The 22,366-nt window shown below is 34.3% G+C and overlaps 1 protein-coding gene across 14 annotated transcripts in view; it reads right to left on the bottom strand.

Annotated features, from left to right (window-relative positions):
* The window catches only part of NBEA (neurobeachin), a 471,232-nt gene that overhangs the window by 223,656 nt on the left and 225,210 nt on the right, over positions 1-22,366 (bottom strand). For all 14 annotated transcript variants that reach the window (XM_033085485.1, XM_033085506.1, XM_033085530.1 and 11 more), the window contains 3 exons: positions 18,265-18,329; positions 6,162-6,270; positions 1,981-2,147 (listed from right to left, as the gene is read on the bottom strand). In XM_033085485.1, the coding sequence (XP_032941376.1) occupies positions 1,981-2,147; positions 6,162-6,270; positions 18,265-18,329 (341 nt within the window). The remainder of the gene's footprint in view (positions 1-1,980; positions 2,148-6,161; positions 6,271-18,264; positions 18,330-22,366) is intronic.

Genomic DNA, 22,366 nt, shown 5'->3' with positions numbered 1-22,366 from the left:
TCATATAAAAAATACTGGAGTATCTAATTAACAACAGTTTTTGCATTCTGTGGCTGAGGAGTTTAATGAGACCCCTCTGCCCTTAAAGCCTTTCAGACCTGCCCACTGAGTGATGTTGGTCCCTACCACGGCTCAGAGGCTTTTCCACAGGGCATCTCCCTCTCCCTCTCTCTGCTGCCATCCCAGTCCTTCCCATTCACAGTCCACCAGTCCCATAACAGAAGGTGCACTTGTGTGCTGGATCACAAAGCTGCAGTGCAAGGCCATTTCCCAGCTGGCTCCTGCAGATGGGGGACCCCATTTGGAGACCTTGTACTGTCACCATGCCCCCATTCTTCAGGTCAAGTTGCTGACTGTGGCCAAAACACAGCCAAGCCAAATGCTGCACCTAGCACTTCAAACATCGAAAGGCGAAAGCAGATCTACCAGTAATTGTGAAGCAGACAGCACTGGACAAGTTGCATTATAGGGATAAAATAAGTCTTTTGTTCAGTGTAAGAAATTTAATAGGTTTTTCACAGGTGTCAAGTACTATCTGGCCCATCAGAAACTATCATGGACTCAAAAGAAAAAAGCTGCAGCAATGGACTGTTGCCATTTAGGATGCCATCAACAACCTATGAGATAAATGTTATTTGGCCCTAAGAAGACGTGGCTTCCTGGAAAAGGTAGTCATCAGGAACTCATTTAAGTCTGCAAGGTGTCTGCAGCCATTCACAAAGCTGAGCAACAACGTTATTCAAAAATTGTTATTCATTATTCAAAGACATTAAGAGGAGTGAAAATTGCATTTCTTTTCAGCATGTTCAAGTCTCCAGACACACAACTTTTAGCCTCATCTAGAGATAAGATGAGCATCCCTTATGGACTAAGCCTGTCTTGTCAATTTTTTACTTGTTATTTTTGTAATTTCCATCAGAACATCTCTGGTGTTAGACAACAGTTTCTGTAAGATTGAATTTCCACAATTTCTACCATCTTAAAAAAGAAATACATCTCCATCATCATCCAGGAGAGAATAATTTCTTTAGAAGAAACATGGATAATGAACATGGAAAATTCCATTTTTGTTTTAAATATGGTATAACTGCAAGAACCAACTAGATAGAATTACAAAAAGAATAAACAGTGTATATGTGCTGATATGTCAAATGTAATACTTGGAAGGTTTTCTAAAGGCTTAAACCCTAACTGTGTAGTCAACATAAATGAAAATATAGTTTCCTAAAGAATATTTATCTAGGAAAAAAAGGTTTTGTATTATCCATCTCAACTATTTTTCCTGAAAAGGTATATTATAACTAAAATGGAGCTTTCTATTCTTCTCAGCATGATTCAGAGCTGACAAATAGGAATTTAAATAGAAAATCAAGTTGTAAAATTTTAGTTATCAGGGAGCAGGACTTCCTTGATTTCTTTTGATCGAGCTGTTTCACTCTGAATAAATAATCAAGTATTTCTGGTTAGAATGCACAAACAAGAGAGAGGCTTGGCAGACTCTACTTTCACAGACAGGGCACTCACATGACAGACTCAGGTTCAAGACCTTGCTCTGAATGAAGGAAAGGAGCAATTTCAGCTCAAGTATTCCACATGAGGGTCAGCACTTTAGCCAGAGGCTATTTTTGTGATTCAGAAGAGCAAGGCTCTTCTTTTTGGTGTGATGTATGAAACCATTTAATTTCACTGTGATGTTGAATAAAATGAACTTTTAAAACCAGTACTCAATACAGCTCTGAATAAAATCTCAAATACTGTATCAGTTACATACAGAAGAAATTATATATTTTAGATATTTTTAAAATTTTTTTTGACAGGAATACCTGCTTAATTGAGATGCACTGTATTCAGCTTTGCATATGCCACATTTAAGTACATTCAAACGCCTAGTAAAATAATTTTTCAGTTATACAATGCCTGCTTCTCTCAAACTTTACAAATGACATTTAAAGCCTCACACTTTCTGTGTTTGCAGCTTACCTGTGAGAAACAGCTCCCCAGGCACCGTGTTTATTCGTTAGTATGTTGAGTATCTTCTGTTTCAGCTGGTTGGCTGTGACATGATCTCTGTGCTTAGCAGCACTGATGAGGTGATCACACATCTTCTCCTCCTCTCTCCGGTCAGCAGCGTACTGAGCACACTGTGACTGGGAATGAAAGAACATCCACTTCATTAAAGACAGGCTACTTATGATCCCCCTAAAATGATTATTTATTAAACCCTCTGAATATGAAAATAACTCATTCAAGTACTTTTCAGAAGAACAGAACATGCCATTTGTCCTAGTTTCATCCAGGACAGCGCTAATTTTTTACAGTAGGTGGGAGGGAAACATGTCCAAACCCTAGTGTTATTTGATACCATCTCATGTCACTTGCCAGGGGCAGGAGTAAGGGAGACCCTCTGGTCTGGGAGAAAGTGTGACAGGCAGAAAGGTCCAGTATTGTTTTACTTACTATGTAAACCATTTCTTTGTCTTACACCTTTTGTTATTAATATTGTCACTGCTACTGTTCTCTTTCTTATTTCATTTCTGTTTCCAGTAAACTGTTCTTATCTCAACTCCTGATTTTCACCTCCTATGCCTCCAGTTCTCAACACTACCATGGAGAAGGGGTTGGAAAGTGATCAGTGTCTGGTTTGGGAGAGTCTAGGTGAGGACACTGAATTCTTCTGTAGTACTATTTCTAAATCATGACACCATTCAATTGAAATGTTCTTCTACTATATATTATCCATTAAAAAGCACTCAGAACATGTAAAATTGAAATAGCAAGGGCAAAGACAACAGCATTGCAATTAAAAACATTAAGCCATACATCTGGCTGTGTATACAGGTGTGGCCATGGAGATACCTTAAAAGTTAGCCTTTCTTTTGTAAATGTTTCATGTGTTCTCAGGTTAAAAATAAACCTCTAACATACATATAATAATATACAAGAAAAAATTATGTACACTGTTTTTGATTTTCAAATTATATTAACATCTAAAATTTTAAAATATATTTGATTATTTTATTAGTACAGATGCTAAACTAAAAAAATAAGGAGTATATTTTCTATTTCATACCACAACATGTGAAATTATGACAGCATACTGACAATTCTAAAAACTAACGGATAAAAAACCCATTCATCTTTTAAAGTGAAAAAGATCTAATAGTTCCCTTGAGAGAAAACTACTTCTAAAAAAATGCTGTGGTTCTTGACCTTCACATGAATTTGTTTCTAAACTGCTAGAATTCCATAGTGTATTTTTGTTTTGATAAATACTTTCTTTATGTATAAAGACAATATTTTTCCATTTCTTTACTCAAAATCATGCTCAGTTCAACCTCAATTTCTCCTCCTCATAAAAATTCTTTCAATTCTCTACTAAAGAAAGGGAATGTACCCAGAGTAATCAAAATAAATCCACTAAAGGTATAAATTAAAAAGGCTAAAATATTCTCAGAACAGCTAATTTTAAAAATAACTTTTATGATATTTTTTGCCCTTACAGTTTTTGTGTACCATTTCAGAACATTTAGCCAACACTCAATGCTGTAATAGTGCCAAATAGAAACCAATTTTCTAGTATCCAAATGAGCAATTAAAAATATGCTAACCTCATACTTTATATTTTATTCCTAATATTTCTCCATGATACCTTTTTAGTACAGATCACATTAGCATTCAGTAAGATTTTAACAGTAGTCTTTCTATTGTGTTTACAGACATAAGTTCAAGTAATCTATCTGGGAAAGAACAATGGTTACACTAATTCATAAAGGGTTAATTCATTTTCCAATTTATCTTCTTGTACAGAGAGGCACCAATTAGTACAATGATCTGCCTTAGTAATGAGGTTAATATTTCACCAGCTCATTGGACAGTAAAATTAAATTTTCATTTTTCTTCCTGAACAATTACAAAGGTTAACAAAATGAAAGTTAACTATGAAGCACCCATTCTGGGAGGAATTTTCCGGGCTGTGACTGCAACTGGAGACACAGAATAAAATTTAGATGCTGGTCAATGATCTGCGCAGGAGACAGTGACTTGGTGCAGCTTGTAACAAATAATTTCACTCATAATGATTCAATTAAAGTTTAAAGGGCAGAAATAAAATAAAATAGTCATGCACTTCTCTAGATGAGAGCAGTGATTAACTTGAACTAAACCCCAGAATGTATACCTATGCAGTTTATTAAAACAAAATGACAGCTATACAATCATGTAGAAGAAAACTACCAGAAATCTCTTTGTCCCTACTGCTTTCAAGTAGAAGGAATAATGAAATATTCAGTTATATTCCCACCATTATTAAAGACAATATATAAAGCATTCTTTCAGACTTTAACCACCACCTTATTTAAATACTTGTGAATTTCACATTAACACAGTCTACATTTTACAATTTTCTTTTATGGTTTGCAGATTTAAACTTGCTCGCCTAACACGTATGCCTCAGTCTTTTCCTACAACAAATGTAATGAGAATTTTCATATATGAAAAATGTGTTGGTTTCTTCACCAGACAATAAGACAGACTTGAAGCTACTCCTTTAGGGAATTTAGTTAATATTCTAAATCCTATTTGCTAACAGAAGCTGGAAGTTAATTGAATATTCTCATTTTGTCTAGAGTTCTGACAGATCTTATACCTCCATGTATTCTTCAAAAAACAGATAACTCAATCTTCCATTGTCATCTTAGGTTACTGCATGATGCTCTGATAGATATCAAATGCTATTTATTGTTGAAGCAATATGAAACTTCACTCTGACATACACTTAATTGTAAATGCAATTTTATCTACGTTCAAAATATCCAGTATAAGGTTGGTAATAAAGTTGTTGCAATCCCATATGACAAGTGTCTGCTGTCTGCTCTGACAAAATGAAGTAAAGGTTATGTGTATTCAAAATGACAACAGATATCTCTGTGTCTCACAGTTCTCAGTTAGGTCAAGGAGCACAAAAACTAGTACATCAAAGTGCACGTTTAAAAGAGCTGTTTCAAGGAGATAAAAACCTCATCAAAACTAAGATTACTGGATCCTATTTCTAGCCACCAGAAGCTTGTTGACATTTTCTGACAGATTAATAAATTGATATTGCTATTTATTAGCATCAATACTAAGTGTGTCTATCTCAATCCTAACGCTAAGTCACTTGAAAAGTAAAATAACTGAAAATATACAACTGCACATATATTCCTACATCTACACAATGTATGCAAACGCAAGGCAGGTTCGGAAATGATAAAAACCAGTGACGAAATGTATGAAACATCATAAAAATGCAAACTCATATTTGATAAAGTAATGTCAAAAATGAAGTTTTTAATTTACTCCATTACTTTCACATGATTGTTTTTAATAGGAACAAAATTAATTCTGTATAAATAATTGAAAACCTATTAAGCTGAAGACATTTTAAAAACAAGGGATTTAACTTTCGGATCACTTTCAAGAAATGTAATTTAAATTGTATACTGTACCACTCATTGATGACAAAGTTACTGAATGTTGACTCCTTTTCAGAGTAAGAATTAGAGACATTTAAGAGTTTTGTGAGTTAGCTGCTCTGTTACATCTTCCAATACTTACTGTTAATAGTTAATGAGTCCTAATTACCAAGAAAGATATGCAGTATCGTATTTCACTATATAAAAAGTGTTCTAAAGTGCTCCATAATTCAAAATGGTTGAAGAAAATTACCTTAAAATATTAAATCTGTTCAGCAAAATATTTATTTCTTATTTTTTGTGGTGTACCTTAAGTTGTGTAATTGTTTTGCTTTTTTACTGAACTCATACATACTCTTGCAAATAATAATAATAAAAAAGTAATTAATAAGGTAATTTGCATTACTATTTTCAATAAATCAGAAAAGTTCTTTGTGAAACAAAGGGCCTACCATATCAGATTAGACAATCTGATTAAGGCATTTCTTCATTCCGTAAATGCTTTTATGAATTTCAGTGACAACATGAGAAATTAAACTCATTCCTTGTGCTTGACATTTACCAAAGCTTTTAAAAACCAGATTTGAAATGCTTTCAATGTAAATTTCTTCCTTGGAAGAAAAAAAAATAAAATCTTTATTGCATGGAGTTACAGCCTAGGCGACAACTGAGTGAAAACAGAATCAGAAATGCACCAGCTCTCAGGCTTACCTCAAACTCAGCGTGCTTGTGGACATCTTCAGCTCTTTGTCGGTTTAAAATAAATTCTGCTTCATTTGCAACACGCACTATATGGTCTTTCATCGCATGACACAATAATCTAAAATAAGAAAAATCAGAATCAGCCTTTTTATTTGATGTACTTCAAATGAACTATTTCAGCAAATTTACTCACAATGGAAAATCAAGGAAACTTCTGTAATTAAATTTTCAAATTAGTTGAAATAAAAAAAAAAATTATCCAAATTTTTCTGCATTGTGAAAGCAAAAAGAAATCATATTAAATGGGAAAAAAAGTTTTCCATTTATTATTGAAGGCAAAAGTTCTTTAAGGAAGAATATATTTTGAATATGTTTCTAACAGCAGTCTCAATATGAATACTACACTGTCATTTAAAAAAATCTAGAAAATTGCTTAAACTCTTATTTGCAGCATTAAAAACATTAAATAGAGGTATTCTGATTTTGGTCTTAAAAAGTCAATACTGAAGATTTATAATTCTATTAAAATTTCAAAGTATTATCAATATCTCTCACATATTTCTTCAAACACTAGCATGAAAATACCATCCCTTTTTCATGTTTTCAAGGTACCACAAATAGACAAATCTTACTCAAAAAGGAGAAAAAACCAGATTAAGAGTGGATTGAGACTGAGGATGTCAGGTAGCCACGTTAACTTACGACTTTTGTAAAGACCACAAAATATCATGAGGTGCATAACAAAATTACAGCATAACCAACACCATTAAAAATGCTCACAAGTTTTTGGGCAGCAACAATGGAACAAACTGCTTTCTTGTCCCTACAGTCCATATTTAGGGTCGACCATTATATTAAAAGTTACTCTGGTTTTATCAGCAGGGAGGAAATCTCTTTCAGGATGCAATGATCTGACAGGTCTGTTTAGAATCAGGAAGAACAGTTTCTATTTCTGTGAAAGTGGAACATGGTCTGGGATTTTCCTTCTTGCAGCATCAGGGAAAGAATTTCAGAGTTTCTTAAATTAAGTCTGTGAAATTTCTAGCAAATTCAACCCTAAGTTGGTGTTTGGTGTTAGAAGTACCGCAAGTAAAATTAATTATTATTAGAAATTAAAGTCATTATTACTAGACCTTACACCTTTCAGATGGAAAGATCTGAACTCTATTCTTGCCTCCTTTGGTGTGTTCTACCATCTGTGAAGGAAGGAAATCACTAACCCTGAGCTAATATTTAATATGTGTGCATGGCAAGGGAAACCATAAATGTGGGGGCCTCTGTTTTAGAGATGAAGACAGAAACACTTGGATCAAGGTTTCACAATGGATAGTCATGCTTTAAATAACCCTTTTTATTATATCTAACCCTTTGCTATTTTAAAGCAAAAAGTTTATTGCCAATCATAAGCTGAAAGACTAAAGTTTCCTACACTGCAGTCTTCAAAATTTAGTCTTATTTGGTAATGTACCCTGCTGGAAGATATGTTTCAGTGTTTTATTACTGTTAAGTGTTCAGATTTTTATTGTTAAGATGTAAATGTAGGACTGTCCTCAGATATGGATTAGGAATGAATATTAGTGGATGTCAAGAAGATGGGGACAGATCCTTCCGTGGTGCCCAGCAACGAGACAAGGGGCAGTGGGCACAAAGTGGATCACAGAAAGCTCCAGCTGAATGTGAGGAAAAATGCCTTTACTTTGTGGGTGACAGAGCACTGCAGCAACGTGTCCAGAGAGGTTGTGGTCTCCTGTCCTGGAAAAATTCAAAAGCCATCTGGACATAATCCTGTGCAACCTGGGATATTTCAGTCTTATTTCAACTGTGTCTTGCCAGTTGTTTCATGCATGCTCACATATCTATCAACGATTGTGACTTCTTCAAGAAAAAGATGAAAAACTGTTTGTATGATCATCAACAAATTAGGATTATTACAAAAGTGAGGCTACACCTCTTAAAACTGTTTCATCAATTAAAATGATATGGTATCAATGTGCGGTAATAAGAGATAGGCTGTGATTCACTTACCTTAGGTACTTGTATGCACCTAAGGTAGAATTTCAAAGACTACGTAAACTATGTTTTTCCATCTAGAAGATCATTAATAATCATTCTAGTCCTAAAATCACTTGACAGAAAGACAGACTTTGGAAAAAGGAAGGATGAAAATCCAGGGCATCATTTAATAAGCTTGTGTGGCTACAAAAGAAGCCTTGACCTGGATATTTTGATTTGCAAGTGCAAGAATGCAGGGCTGAAAACAGAAGCATAATAAATTAAAGCAGTTAAATGTGTCAACACTGAGAGGCAGCAACTACAAGATTGCAGAAGCAATGTCTTACAAAGGTTTTTGCAAAGGTACTTGCTTCTGTGTTTGCTCTACTTGTTAAAGGAAACTTACTTTTTGAACTTTAAAAGCTCTATTAAAAATATTTTTGGTATTGGTTTTTAGTTTTAACTGAAAGCTACCATGTATTCTCAAACTATGCTCCTACTAAGTAAAAGATGGCAGAACTGTTTACTGGGTTACATCAGAGCCAGCTAACTCTGAATCCAATTTATCTAAATCCTGAACAATTCAATCACATGCATGGCATAAGATTACTGAAAAAAAAAAAAAAGAAACCTCAGACTTTTCAGCTTGAGAAAAGATTGTCTACAACTTCTTTTGGATTCTCATAGGAAATAAAAAACAAATTATTCAGAAAGAATCCCAAATCAGGAGAAATCTTACACTTTGATACACTAGTATCAAAGCCTTCCAGTACATTAAAAAAAATAAAAAAAAATTAAAGATCTCCCTTCACACATTACAAGTAAGCGAAAAGAACAAGGATCTCTAGATAAGCAAATGTACTCACTCCTTCATTGCAATAAGCAGTCACCTAATCTAAAACCATTCATAAACTGCCTTTAGCTTATGAAAGGCATTTTCATTAAATCTACTTCATGAAATATGTTTTCAGTATATGAAAATGTGATTGAGGTATTTGCCTCCCACACATCTTTGGAATGTTCTCTTAAAGCATAAAACCATTTTCCTCTCCAATCCAAATGTATTCTTCAGTATTTTTTACTGTCTCATTTTACACAAGCCTTGGCCTTAGGTTTACACAGTTCATCTTTCTGATGATCTCCTGATATTCTATGTATTCCTATTTATTATGCTAAGTAAACTCATTTTTCTTGTATGGCAAAACAGTTGGTAAGAGGAATTTTACTGATATCATAGTTTGATTTTACCTTTTCTGCAAGTGCATATCAAAAACTGTCAGCAGTGTTCTAGACAAACTCTAGTCACTATTTACATAGTAACATTAATGCTGTCTTATTTCAATGGAAATACCCTTTCTGATGCAATTATAGAATTGTTTTTCCCTTTTTCTTAGCCCTATAGTTTGTGATTTTGCACAAGAAAATTTCAGTGATAGATTAGTCTTTTACTCCTCAGATATTTCCAAAAGATGCATATATTTTCTAGCATATATTTTCAAGAATATTAACTCCATGTACTGTTACATTATAAAATATTTATATAGTACATTACACATTACATCTATATTAATGAAGGTTGAAACCCACCCAGTATATCCTGATTGATATTTCTGTCATCTGCCCAACTAGGTTTCCCATCCACAGTTTTTTATGGACCATTCTCTTTTTGGGGAAAAGTATATTTCCTGTATCTTTCCCTAACCATCGCCCTGTACTGGAGTGACCAATCCCACTGAGAAGGACCTTGAGGCACAAAAGTGCATGTATACTTTCTATACAAAGGAGTGATCAAAAATTTGAGAGCTTTCCAATTTTTATTCTCCTCTAGAAAAAAACCATGTTCTTTAGTGAGATCTCCTTATCACAGTGTCTGAGTTATACCCAATCTTCTCATTCATCTTTGTAAATCCTCATCCTGTCTTAGCAAGCACCAACCCCAACAGACCTAGTAGCTACATTGATGTTGAGACAGTGAGGAATCACACCTTCCGTTCATATACATTTCTACATAAGTAGTATTTCCAAAGTGTTAAAGAGTTTTATGAAAAGTTTCGTCAAAGGCTTGCTGTACTTTTTATTCTCATTTACAATAACTAATGATTTATTAAAAAAAAAAAAAAAAAAAAAAAAAAAAAAAGCCTTGAGTAAAAAAAAGTAAAAAATTGACCATGAAAAATGTTTGGCTTTATCCTGTGTGACCATTTCTTCAGTTGCCCCAGGGAAACTCCTACGAGTATTGAAGACAACTGTGCTTGCCAGATGAGCTGATCTCAACTGAGAACTGATGACCAGCAAAAAATTTTATCTCCTCTTTGGGTGGCAATCCTTAATGCATAAGGTAGAGATTACAAATTACCTAACTCATGACTTCTCTTCACCCAGACAAGCTTGATTTATATTAATGCCCACAAATTTACAAACACAGTTGAAGTTCCTATATTAGAAAACAGGTTTGACCTGGTTGTAGACTGATTCAAAAGAATTTAAGTAGAGAATCCACCAACAAAGCGGTCTGAAATCACTTGTGCCTCAAATCCTTCTAGAGAGAAATGAGCTTTTTGTTCAGATAGCTGTGGATTTTTCACCCGAAGATATGGAAAAAACTCTAATTAAAATAGGCTGATACTTCATAATAAGCATGATAAGGCTTAACTATCTGTAGGAATAAATGGTGGGGTCACCTTATCCTAAAGATCAAAGAACCTGAAACTTATGTGTAAGACCAGACTGAGAGAAAGTTTCAGGGTTTGATTATTCATAAATAAGAGTTATTTGTAAATATTGTTTGGGAGTAGGTAAGAAGTTATTTTGAATCCAGGTACCTAGCTTTTCAGAATTCTGCCCTCAGCAAAGTTACTTTAGAATTCCAGAGTGCTTACAGGTTAAAGGAAATTGTGAAAATGTATGTGTAACCAATCAGATGCCCCTGTTTCACAGATAAGCGGAGTTTAAAAGGGCTGGATTATGGAGCACCACATTCCATAAAGTCAATCAGATAAATAGACAGTGCATGGGAGAACGTTTTTAGAGTTTTGGAAATAGAGGTGATAATAAGACTATACACAAATTGTATTACAAACCTGTAAAAAAAACATTAAATGCTTGTAACACATCTAAATGTGGAATGGGGGGCTATTTGTACCTATTAGAACTGAAGGATGAAAATTCTTATCTCACTAATTATTCTAACCTGGTTTTGCTATCCTGAAGTAATTTGTTCTTAGTAATAATCTCACACAGAGAAAAGGCACTCAGAGATTTCATGCTTCTAGACAAAAGGATTGAGTTTACATTATCCAGTCTTTCCTTGATTTGAAACAAATTAAAAACCCAGATCATTCCCAAACAGATATTTTCAAAATAGATTACCAAATGAACATTTGTTATAATTTAGCTAAGGTCTTGCTTCCTCTACTCATTCCTGAAGTTCTGCCAACTCGCATGTCCAGGGAAACAGATGTTTCTCTGACTTACTTTCATCATATGCCCATAGCTTTATTTAAAACAAAACAAAACAAAACAAAAACCCAACAAAAACCAAAAAACAAAAACACCCAGCCTGGAAATGTGTCATGTTTTCATCAAACATTTGTTTTGACAATTATTACTCTTAATGACATTCATAAGAAATGAAACCTATCATTGCACTTGGTATCTGCAACAGGATAGTTCATAAACTAGTCTAACTTGAGGAGTTTGAAGTTTCACAAGATGCAGCACTGCTGTGAATACTTTGAAAGTAAACTCCTATAAACTTTGCAAAGTAATGTCTAACACAGAGGTCTCATTTCTTGCAAGAGAGTAATGATCAAGAATTCAACAGAGAAAAGTTTGAAATAATAGCATGCAAACACTGGCTATTCAGCTACAACATAAGCACATTGACATGACAAATTTCATGGAGGATAACTGTAATTGTTTCAGAAATGTCACAGAAGCTGTAACAGATTCAATGAAACTTAGAGATGACTACAAAGAATCTGTTCCACTCCCCATAAAGACTTGCTATTTTGCAGAAGAATTTTCTAAATCAAGAGGAATCTGTCTCTGTAATAGTGTCTACTCGGTAAACATCCATGACCAGCAGTTACAACTGAGATAGCCTTTATCTCAGGATCAGCTTTGAGATATGACCTGATTAGGCAATGCTAGAAGGGGAAATAACACCTCAAAACCTCTGACAGATCTAAGAAATGTAGGTGTGTTGGGCCCACAACTGCACAGAAGGTTACCACAACGATGTATACTTTATCAAACACAAACTATGTGGGACAAAGACAGCTATCCTAAGAAATATGATATTATGAAAAAGCACATCTAAACAAGGGACACAAGCCCACACTTTAGCTGGAGTAGAAATACAGACATTCAGTGCCCACTTTCACAGAAGTATCTGTGACAGGAATCCTCTACTAAGGGAAGATGACATCTAGGATAAATTTCCATGAAATGGCCACACACAGTTAATAAAGGACTCCTCCAATCAAAAGTTACGCTTGGCGAGGATGATAATAAAGCAGCAGAACTTGGTTACATCTGTCAAAGATAGAATAATAACACCTGTGCTCTTATTTATGGTTTCTAAGTGCTACTGTTTCCCCAGTGTTATTTTCTGTTATTTGCATATACTGGATTTTGCACATCAGCCAGAATCCTTTGCAAGTTATTCTGGTAGTCCAGAGTGCCCTATGGTCTGATGACCCAATCTCTTGCCTTCTTGGATGATTGAGGTCGGGTCCCCATTCTGCCCAGTAATCAAGATCAATATCAAAACCGAAACAAGGAAGAGCATCCATTTTGGACCCTACCACTAAATCAGTTCTTTGAGAGCTATTAAGCGACCCAACTGCAGATGCACATCATAAATCAAATATGGCAAGTGGCACTATAGATCTAACTTTTAACACATGCCTGAACATTTAAGTATTGCAGACAGTGAATAATGGCTGTGAACTAATTTACCACAAACCAAACATATCAGAACTGCCAAACTGCAACAGAGGATGTCCAAAAGAAAATTTGATGCAGTTACCCCACAATCCCAGTTGACGTAACAAGGAAAGAATGTAAGTCTTCATGAACCTCCTTCCAAGACAGAATCAGCAAATCATCAAAATTTAAAGAAACGCTGATTTCTGGACTATTTAAACATTGTTATTTTTTTCAAAATATTTCAACAAAACAAAGTTTAAAAGAAAATGGCTTCTTGTGAATTTTAATTATGCTCAGAGGTCCACATAGGTGGGTATACTAGAATATGTATTTTCATGGCTGAAGGCAGAAAGCACACTTAGGTACAGGAATGGAATTGCAGGAGAAAAATTTACAATTTTAAATCTGAGATTAAATATAGGCTCATGTTGCCTTAAGTTTATATTAGAATTAGATTACTTCTATTTAAAATGAAGAAATTATGTACAAAGTAAAGGAAAATATTTATATGAAAGGAACAAGATCATCTCTTTAAAGAGGTGAGTGTTGTGAAAGCATAACAGGGAAAGGAAATGGATGATGAGGACAGTAATTCAGCTCTGAAAGATGAACAGATCATGACCTATAAAATCTATCTTTTAGGCAGGATAGATCCCTGAGATATTCTGTTTGTCAAAAACATCAAGCTAAGGTACAACCAATTAACCACAAACCTTGGACCCTGTTTAAGTAGTAGGTCTTTTATCTGTTTAGCTGTCCATCAATTCAGAATGTACAGTTCTAACCAATGCAGGAGTATTGTGGGACCTTTCCAGTGTCAAGACAAATGATGTTCACTGTTACTCCTGTGACCACAAATCTGATGGTTTTATCTTTTTTATCACAGAAAGTAAACAGGTTGGCCATGGTTGGTCTAGCTTTTTGTAAATCCATGTTGATTGTTCCCAATTACCTTCTCTTTCAAGCAGTCACAATGTTGCTTGAATGCTTTGAATGTTTCAAAGGGAGTTGCTGTATGGTCTTCCAAGAACCAGAAGACGACAAACTTTTCCCTGGATTTTGAGGACTGTTTTAAAGATGTCTGTAACATATGTCTTTTTCCAGGCACTTGTAACCTGCCCCAATTTTCTTAGATCGATGATCAGCCTCACAAAGACTTTCCCAACCATCAGATGTACCCCATCAGGTATCATGGGTTAGCATGGGACAAGTTGTCTCAAGGAATTCTTGACTCAAACCTTACCCACTTTTGGTAGATGTCCTCCTTGAACTCTTTCACTAAAGAGAAAGCCTTGATAAAATTTAATGAAGACTGAGGCAAATAAGGCATTGAACATCTCAGTCGTATCTGTGACTATAACATCCACCCCATTCAACAACAAGACATTTCCCTTTGTCAGCCTGCTAATGAAGCTCTTGTTGTCCTTAGCATCTCTTCCAAGTTTTATTTCCAGCTAACTATTGGCCTTCTTGGCAATATTTCTTATGTGCTCATGCTTCTAAATTCCTACTTTCTAGTCAGCTTCTAATTCCACTTCCCGTGTGCTCTCTTTTTGCATCAGAGTTTTACCATAATTTCTTTTGCTGGCTGAACCACTCCCTTGCTACATATACAATTTTCCCTGTTCCTGCACTTGCATAATGCTGTACTTAAAAGTCTGACACCTTTTAGAGCTACCTTGATGCACACATTTGCCTCCCATGGGATCCTATTGACCAGTTTGCTGAATAGGCTAAAATTAGCCTCATGGAATCTGTATTCTGCTACTCTCAATTCCCTCAGGGCCTTGAACACCACTGGCAAGTACAGTCAAAGCTTCCATTAATTAATCACATTCAAAAGTAACTCTTGCTTACTGGTAAACAGCAGATCCTGCCACGTGTCACTCTTAGCTGTCTCATCATGTATCAAGAAGTCATCCCCAGCTCTCTTCAGTAATTGTCTTCCCTATGTGCATCCCATCTTGTTGCACTTCCAGAGATTGTCAGGAAGGTTAAAGACCTTCATGGGGAACTAGGGTTTGTGATCCAAATACTTCAAGGTGTTTAGAGAATGCTTCTTCCTTTCCCTCACTCTGAATGAGTGGTCTGTAACACTACCATGACTCTCCTCTGGACTCTCCTCTTGTCCTATCCCGCATGTTATCAACCAGACTATCTTCCATCCTACTGAAGAACTTAAAAAATCTGAACTGCTTCTTCACACAGAAGGCAACACTCCCTCCTTGCTTTCTCTGGCTACCTTTTCCAAGGAAACTGTCTATTGCAGCACTTCTGTCATGCACTCCAGGCTGTCCCACCAAATCTCAGTCATTCCTTCCAAATCTTATTCCTTCATTCCAATGATGCCATAGTTTTGTAATTGCATGTGGAATAATTTCTACTCCTAGTTGCCCAAGATGTATGAATTTTTATGCATATTTACTTGAGGTGGGTATTCTTAAATCTACTGTTTGTCAGCAAGCAGCCATTTTCTTTTGACTTCATCCATCACTAGCCCACTTTAATGTGGGCCATAGTCTCTCTCACACATCATTCCTAAAGAAGTCTTTTCATGTCTCCTTTCACAGTCAACATTGCAGATGCATCCAGCTCTAAAATTATGAAGCCTGTTTATGTGTACATACCAATGTAAATCTGAAATCCTAATTAAGCTGCTGTCAGTGAAGCTCTTGACATGTGTGGTACCCTCAACCTCACACATTCATACCAGGAGACTGATTAAATAGAAGCATAAATTTTAAGATCATAACCAGGATGTCACTAAATCTTTCAGGTGTATTACAAATTTTGAAAGAATTAATTTAAACCTGTAGTCAGATCTCTTGTAACACTAAAAGCGGTTACAACAATCCTATTTTTAGAAAGTATCTGTGTTTCTGTATTGAATCCAAAAATATATGTTATTCAGGTCTTCCTAAAAAAACATTATCTATAACAAAAAACCAAAGAAACACAGTTTGTTAAAGTAACGGGAATATAGATGTAATTGTTTAAACTACACCTAAACTGAAATATTTTGTTTAAAAATATTTCTAATACATTTGAAGATCCAAAAGGCAGTTAAATTAATTAAAAAATGAATAACAAGAGTTAGGTACTCAAAAAATCACATCATAGCATCCATATATTAAAATACAAATGCCTAACTGAAGATATTAAAATTGTGGACTTCTACATTACATCTAAATATTTTCATCCACATTCCAAAGAAAAATCTTCTCAAAACTTTTGATTTATTTCCCAGGTCTCTCAAAATATTACCCAGAAAGTCCTTCAAAATATTCTTAGTCTTCATTTTGCTTTTAATAATTTAAAATTCAATCTTTATTGCACAGTGATTATATGCAATTTTACATCCCATTAACCCTGCTTTGTTTTAATTATAAAGATCCTTTGTTAGATTCCTTTAAATGATCCAGTTTATAATTTCAGGTTATCCTAGGGAGCACTTTAATTCAGCTGCACATTCATCAACTGTTTATGTCCTGTTAATTGTTGACAACTGCACAATTGCATTCTCTACCTATGATTGATGAATTGCATTCACAAGTTTAGCTATTAGGCAGAATAAATATTTATAACAATTTTCAGTTAAAGGATTGTTATCTTTGTCCCCAAAAGGGTAAATTAAAAAAAAAAAAAACTAGGCTGATTGCAAAAGAAGAGCATTCCAGTAACTCACACACACTTATTCTAAAACACCTTTCTGAGAAAAGTATATGGAGGAACATGTGTCCAAGGGCAGTTTGATTGGACACTCCTATGACTGGATTTAAGGAGTGGTTCTTAAATGCTACTTATTTTTGAAAAGTCATTGTTAGAGGGGATTAGAAGGTGCACTGGTATCTTAAAACCTGACTGCTAAAAACATGCAGATATAGGATTTGTTCAGAACAGTCATTTTATCAACAGTGAGCATGGCATAATATCTGACCTCAATATCCTGGCTGAGAAAATTTAAAAAAAAGGTCCAAATGGTATTGCATATTACTATTCAAGAACATAAGCTTATTATCATTATTTAGCCTGCTACCAGGTAATATTTCTTGTACAATGTGCAGTACATGACTCACTCAGATGAGCCCTATTATGGTGTTAAAACTTGTATTTCCACTTCATAGCAAGAAGAATTTCCAATAGAGTGACTTATATTTTCTATTGCTATATAGCACTATAACTTCAGTGTGCACAGGGAGTCCAGAAGAATTTACACAAGCCAAATACTAGGCAATAACACACTCCATTTTTTGTTTTTTTGATACTCATCTTACTATATTTCTGTACTCTGATATTTTCTAAATTTCGTTTTAAATAAATGCATTATTTAACCACCGAAATCTCAGCTAGACAAAAAATATCCTACAATAAAGAAAAGACTTGATATTTCACTTTGGTAATGAGATATCATTGGCAAAGAAAAAGAAATCACACAAAATGACATCTCTTCAATAGGTGCATTACCTTTTTTTTTTGTTTTTTAGCTTCACATAACAAAATGTATACATTCAAATGGATTTAATGTATTGGCCAATACAAATCAGACACATTGCAGAAGTGGTTTTGTTTATCTTGGGTACTCTCCTACCAGAAGAGTGACAAAGAATCTCCTTTTGCTTCCCAGCTTGCTAGCTGGAAGTACTGAGAAACAATGCACAGAGTAGAACACATATAATTAAAATTATTTGAAGATTGATAAAAAAAATTAATAAAAAATTTCAAAATCAAGGAAGCTTATATAAACATAATGTCATTTGTGGTTTACAGGACTCAAATTGGACTGGAAATTCTAGATAAAATAATCACAAAATGACAATCTTGAGGAATACCTCTGTAAAATGAATACTGTGCTCCTAAAACAGATGGAGCACCAGATGGTTTTACAGATTGGGCTCCCTGGACTGTCTGGATGAAACAACCTTGCTGCTCTGGAGAATGGTGGTTCAATTCTCAAATAACTCTAAACTTATATACAGTTCAAAGGAATTCTATTTCCTTCTGTCAATAAACAAAAATTTCAAAATTTACACACAAATTAAATATTTACTATATAAAGTATCTATACAATAAATCTCTTAATTAACACAGCCTTTTCATAATCTTTTTCGAACAGATGGTGAGGAAGTATTATCACCCAATGGAATAAATGCAAAATGACTACTAGTTCAAAAGCTTTAAAATTCATTACCTTCCTTCATTGATGAGCTCAATAAATGCAAGTCCTGCATTCTTCTGAATAGAATTTTGCCATTCCTAAGAAGATAAAACATAACATGATCAAAACCCAAGGATTTTAAACCACATTTTTGAAGTTGACCATGGTGATGCCTAAGGAGACTGAATTTAGGCAGAACTTCTTAATTCCCCCCAACACCACCCTCCTCCATAAGAATGATCTGATAATTTAAAAACTGTAATTCATTCCGATTTTCAAATACATCTTATGTGGTCATGCCTTCTGTTTCACCCTTAAGCAAGCTTTAGTTTCCTTGCCCAGAGAATATGAAAACACATCTTGTTTCTCCAGTTCATCCGGTTCATGCAATCTGAGCAAAATCCATCCTCCTGGAGTTCAAGTTTTGCTTCTTTCCAATAAAAAGTGAAAACAAAACCACCTTAGGATAACAAACTAATTTTTAAAATTGTTTTACTGTGACCATGGATGGCCAAGATGAAATTTCAAACCAATTTAAACCATCTAACTGATATTAAATTTAATAGAATTTTACTATATATACCACTAAGTTAAAGAGAAGTTTCAGAATGCATCCCAAAGAGCTTTTGTCATATAACCCACTGCCTCTATCACATCAAGAATTAATACTTCAGATGAAAAATGGGTGATCTCTCTTTCTAACAAGTAAAGATTATTTCTTTTGAAATAATTCCTTAACATTTTTTAAAAGCAATAAACATTTCTTCTGCATAATACTGAAAAACAAAACAAAGTACATTAGCTGGATTACAGTTTACAGAGAGATTTCCTAGACTAAGAATTCATGTTGTCAATGGGTAAAGGGTTACAGTTACAGAACTATTCAATTTACATTTAATTTTTTCCCCGAGTTAAAAATCAGGCAAAAATTCACAATTCTTGTTTCCTAATATGAGTGAAAAAAAGGATGTCTTTGCATAGATAAGGAAATTTTCTCAAAGAGTACATGTGAAATCTAATCTAAGAAATCTAAGTCACTAATCAGCAAAGTGCTTTGTACTGATTATATGAAAATTCCCAGATTTGACCAATTCATGCATCTTAAAAAAATCTCAACAACAACAATCTAATATTCGTGATTGGTTTTACAAAAAGCAAGCTACTGAACTACCCAAATAAGAACATACTCTTGACCCATGGCCGAGCAGGTAACTCCTGGTTAGGAAAGACAAACTATCAGCATTCCAGACTCTAGCTTATGAGCTAGGAAACCATTGTAACATGTCCTTTCTTCAGTGCTGTTAATTTTGTTATTTTTCAAATCCGATAACTGAATATAATGATATCACTTTTGGAAGAAATTAAAATGTGTAGAGTAGAAAATCATTCTGGGAAACTAAGAATCAAAGAATTAAATTACCTAAACACAGGCACTTATGAGACCCTTTAAGAAACAAAACTTTGGGTTAGAGATGGTGTTCAAAGTGTAGCGTTTTTTTATTTTTTATCAGAGCCTTTACTGTACACTATTAAAACCACTATTAGCATTTTCTTTTGAGATGCTTTTCTGCACCACAGCTCCTATGACTTTGCAGTTAGGAAGGCAGAACAGGTATGACTACAAATCAGGAAAGAAGTTGAAAAGAGAGATGAGAAAGGAATAAAGTCTTCCTAAGTCAGGTCCAAGAAAGCATGCTAATTAAATTTTTAAAAAGAATCAGAGGGTCTACCTGTGTCTACAAAAGCCTAAGAGATTCTTGCAAGTATTTTTTCAGATCTTCCTGCTCAGTGCAAATATTTCAGATTTTGTAGGACATCCAAAATGGCTAACTGGATTTTATGTGAGATATTTTAAATTGCCTAAAAAGCCACTGAGAAGATATCTACATGGAAGCAAACAAATCTCTTATTTTATCTCCATAGGTGGAAAAATCTCATCAATTTATCCAAAGTGTTTATTCATGATAAAAATGTTTGAAACTTGTCCAACTATCTACTCAAAACTAGTGAAAAACATAATGATGCAGAACCAGGAAAAAACTGGGATTCGTGGTTCATGCATTGTTTCACTACGAAGTAGCTACTACAAGATTTATTAAAGACTCTTGACCCTCCATTAATCTACAAATAAGGGAATAATTATTACAGCCACAATTCCCTCTCACTTTTAGGAATAATTTAACATAGCAGATTATTGAACCTGAGAAATTACCTATGTATGTGAAGAGGCACCTGGTTTTCTTTTTTCCATTTCGTTTTTAAAAGATGCAAACAATAGATTGAAACTACCATTTTTCAATGCCAGCATTACTGTTGTCTTTGCTATGGCCATTCATGTCATTCCAGGTCCTTTAAGAACTGGATTAACATGAGGAGCAATTTTGTCTATATTCTCTGGGATTCCAAAGGAATCTTTCTCAACCCCAAAGTACAAGAAGCTGAAAAACAAACACCGAATGAAATGAATTCAGAGGTATCCATTGGAAAATTTATGCTACAGTCGAGTGGAAACACAGCATACTCATTTGGTTATTAGCAACTAAGTGCTTGAATGACTAGACTACATCTCGTGGTTTTGGTGTAGCTCATATCATGAATCTTCTGAGCATTACAGCAAGAGCTTGAAGCCTTTTCTGTGCCTCAAAAATGTCAATTACATGCTGAAGTAACAGAAGCCTTTGACAAAATCATGTAGAAGGCAACTACTTCTATGCAAGAATGTATGGAACTTTCTTTCCTTGGGCACCTGCTAGGAAGGGCATGACTCAGGGGATGACTCAGAACAAGGTGGGGCATAGAAGACTCAGAGGCTATCTAACACTGACAGTGTTCAAGAATGATGACATCACTTCTTTATGCTAAAAATAGAATGAAAATTTGGTTTTTAACTTTATTGGTAAATAAATTTAAAAAGTGTCTTTACACATAATCACTAAACATTATGACCTTAGATATTAAGTTAGATTACTTCCAGTATGAACTTGTTGTAAATAATTTATATTATCTAAAATTCTATTAAATTCTATTCATAAAAAATGTACTAAATTATTAGGATAACAGAAATTGCCACCTTCCTGTCCCCACTTAACTTCTCCTAATCTGTTCTGTCATTGCTTGAAAAGTGTCACTGTATAAGCAATGCAACAGTATCATCTCCTTAAAAGAAGGTTCAGACTGAAACCTGTTATGAAACTCTTAATGCAGAGGACAGGAGATGAATAACACAGTACAGATATTACTTGAAATTCAGTTGGTTTTCTTATAAAACACGATGTACAGTCATTTACTCTCTGATAGCATCACAGTTTTTACTTTCGAGTGTATTTTCCAAGTCCTATTTCTTTAAAATTCTCCAAACTCCAGTATACATAGAAAAAAGAAATAAAGTAAAAAAAAAAAAAAAAACCAATCCAGGCATCTTAAATTGCTAATGGAAAATTTTCACTGGAAAAAAATAGTGGAAGGGTGAAAAAGGAACAGCTAGATTTGGAATGTTAAGAACTTTCAATTTATATTTCTTTCCAAATAATCTTTGCTTACAATTTGAATGACAGGTGCTACTGTGTCAACCAATTGTATCTTTATTTGACTTCTCTCTTCTCCATTTCTTAAATTGATTCAGAGGTTAATTTTTTTTTCTCGTACTGAACATTTAGTGAATTTTCTGGTATAAGACATTGATAACTCAGTTGACACCTCAACTCTTTGATCACTGCATTATAATTAAAACATATTGAGACAGACAAAATTCTATTATACCAATTTTCTTCTTTCTAGACCCTTGAATATATTTAGTGGAAAATGTATGGAGCTGAACAGGTGCTAGCTTTCATCTGGAGAAGGAAATGGAAACTATAAAAATGTGTTTGCAATTCACAATATGCCTGTAATTTAGCTCAGGTTTGAACTCCATGTTGTAAGTTACCTCCTAAAATCACCAGTAACTTCTTATCCAAAAATCACCAATAACTTGCTTTACTTCATTTAGGAGGAAATATTCAAAAGAAATGTTACACGATGTACAAAATGTTTTGTGGGTTTTTTTATGGCAGAAAACCATGTCTATTAAAAGCAGGTAAAAACAGGAAAACTGATTTCAAGACTCAGTTTCATAAATTTTTGAGGTGATTATACT

The sequence above is a fragment of the Catharus ustulatus genome, chromosome 2, assembly GCF_009819885.2.
Source record: "Catharus ustulatus isolate bCatUst1 chromosome 2, bCatUst1.pri.v2, whole genome shotgun sequence".
Classification (NCBI taxonomy): domain Eukaryota; kingdom Metazoa; phylum Chordata; class Aves; order Passeriformes; family Turdidae; genus Catharus; species Catharus ustulatus.
The sequence above is the reverse complement of the archived record's forward strand: the minus strand, read 5'-3'. Positions and strand labels throughout refer to the sequence as shown.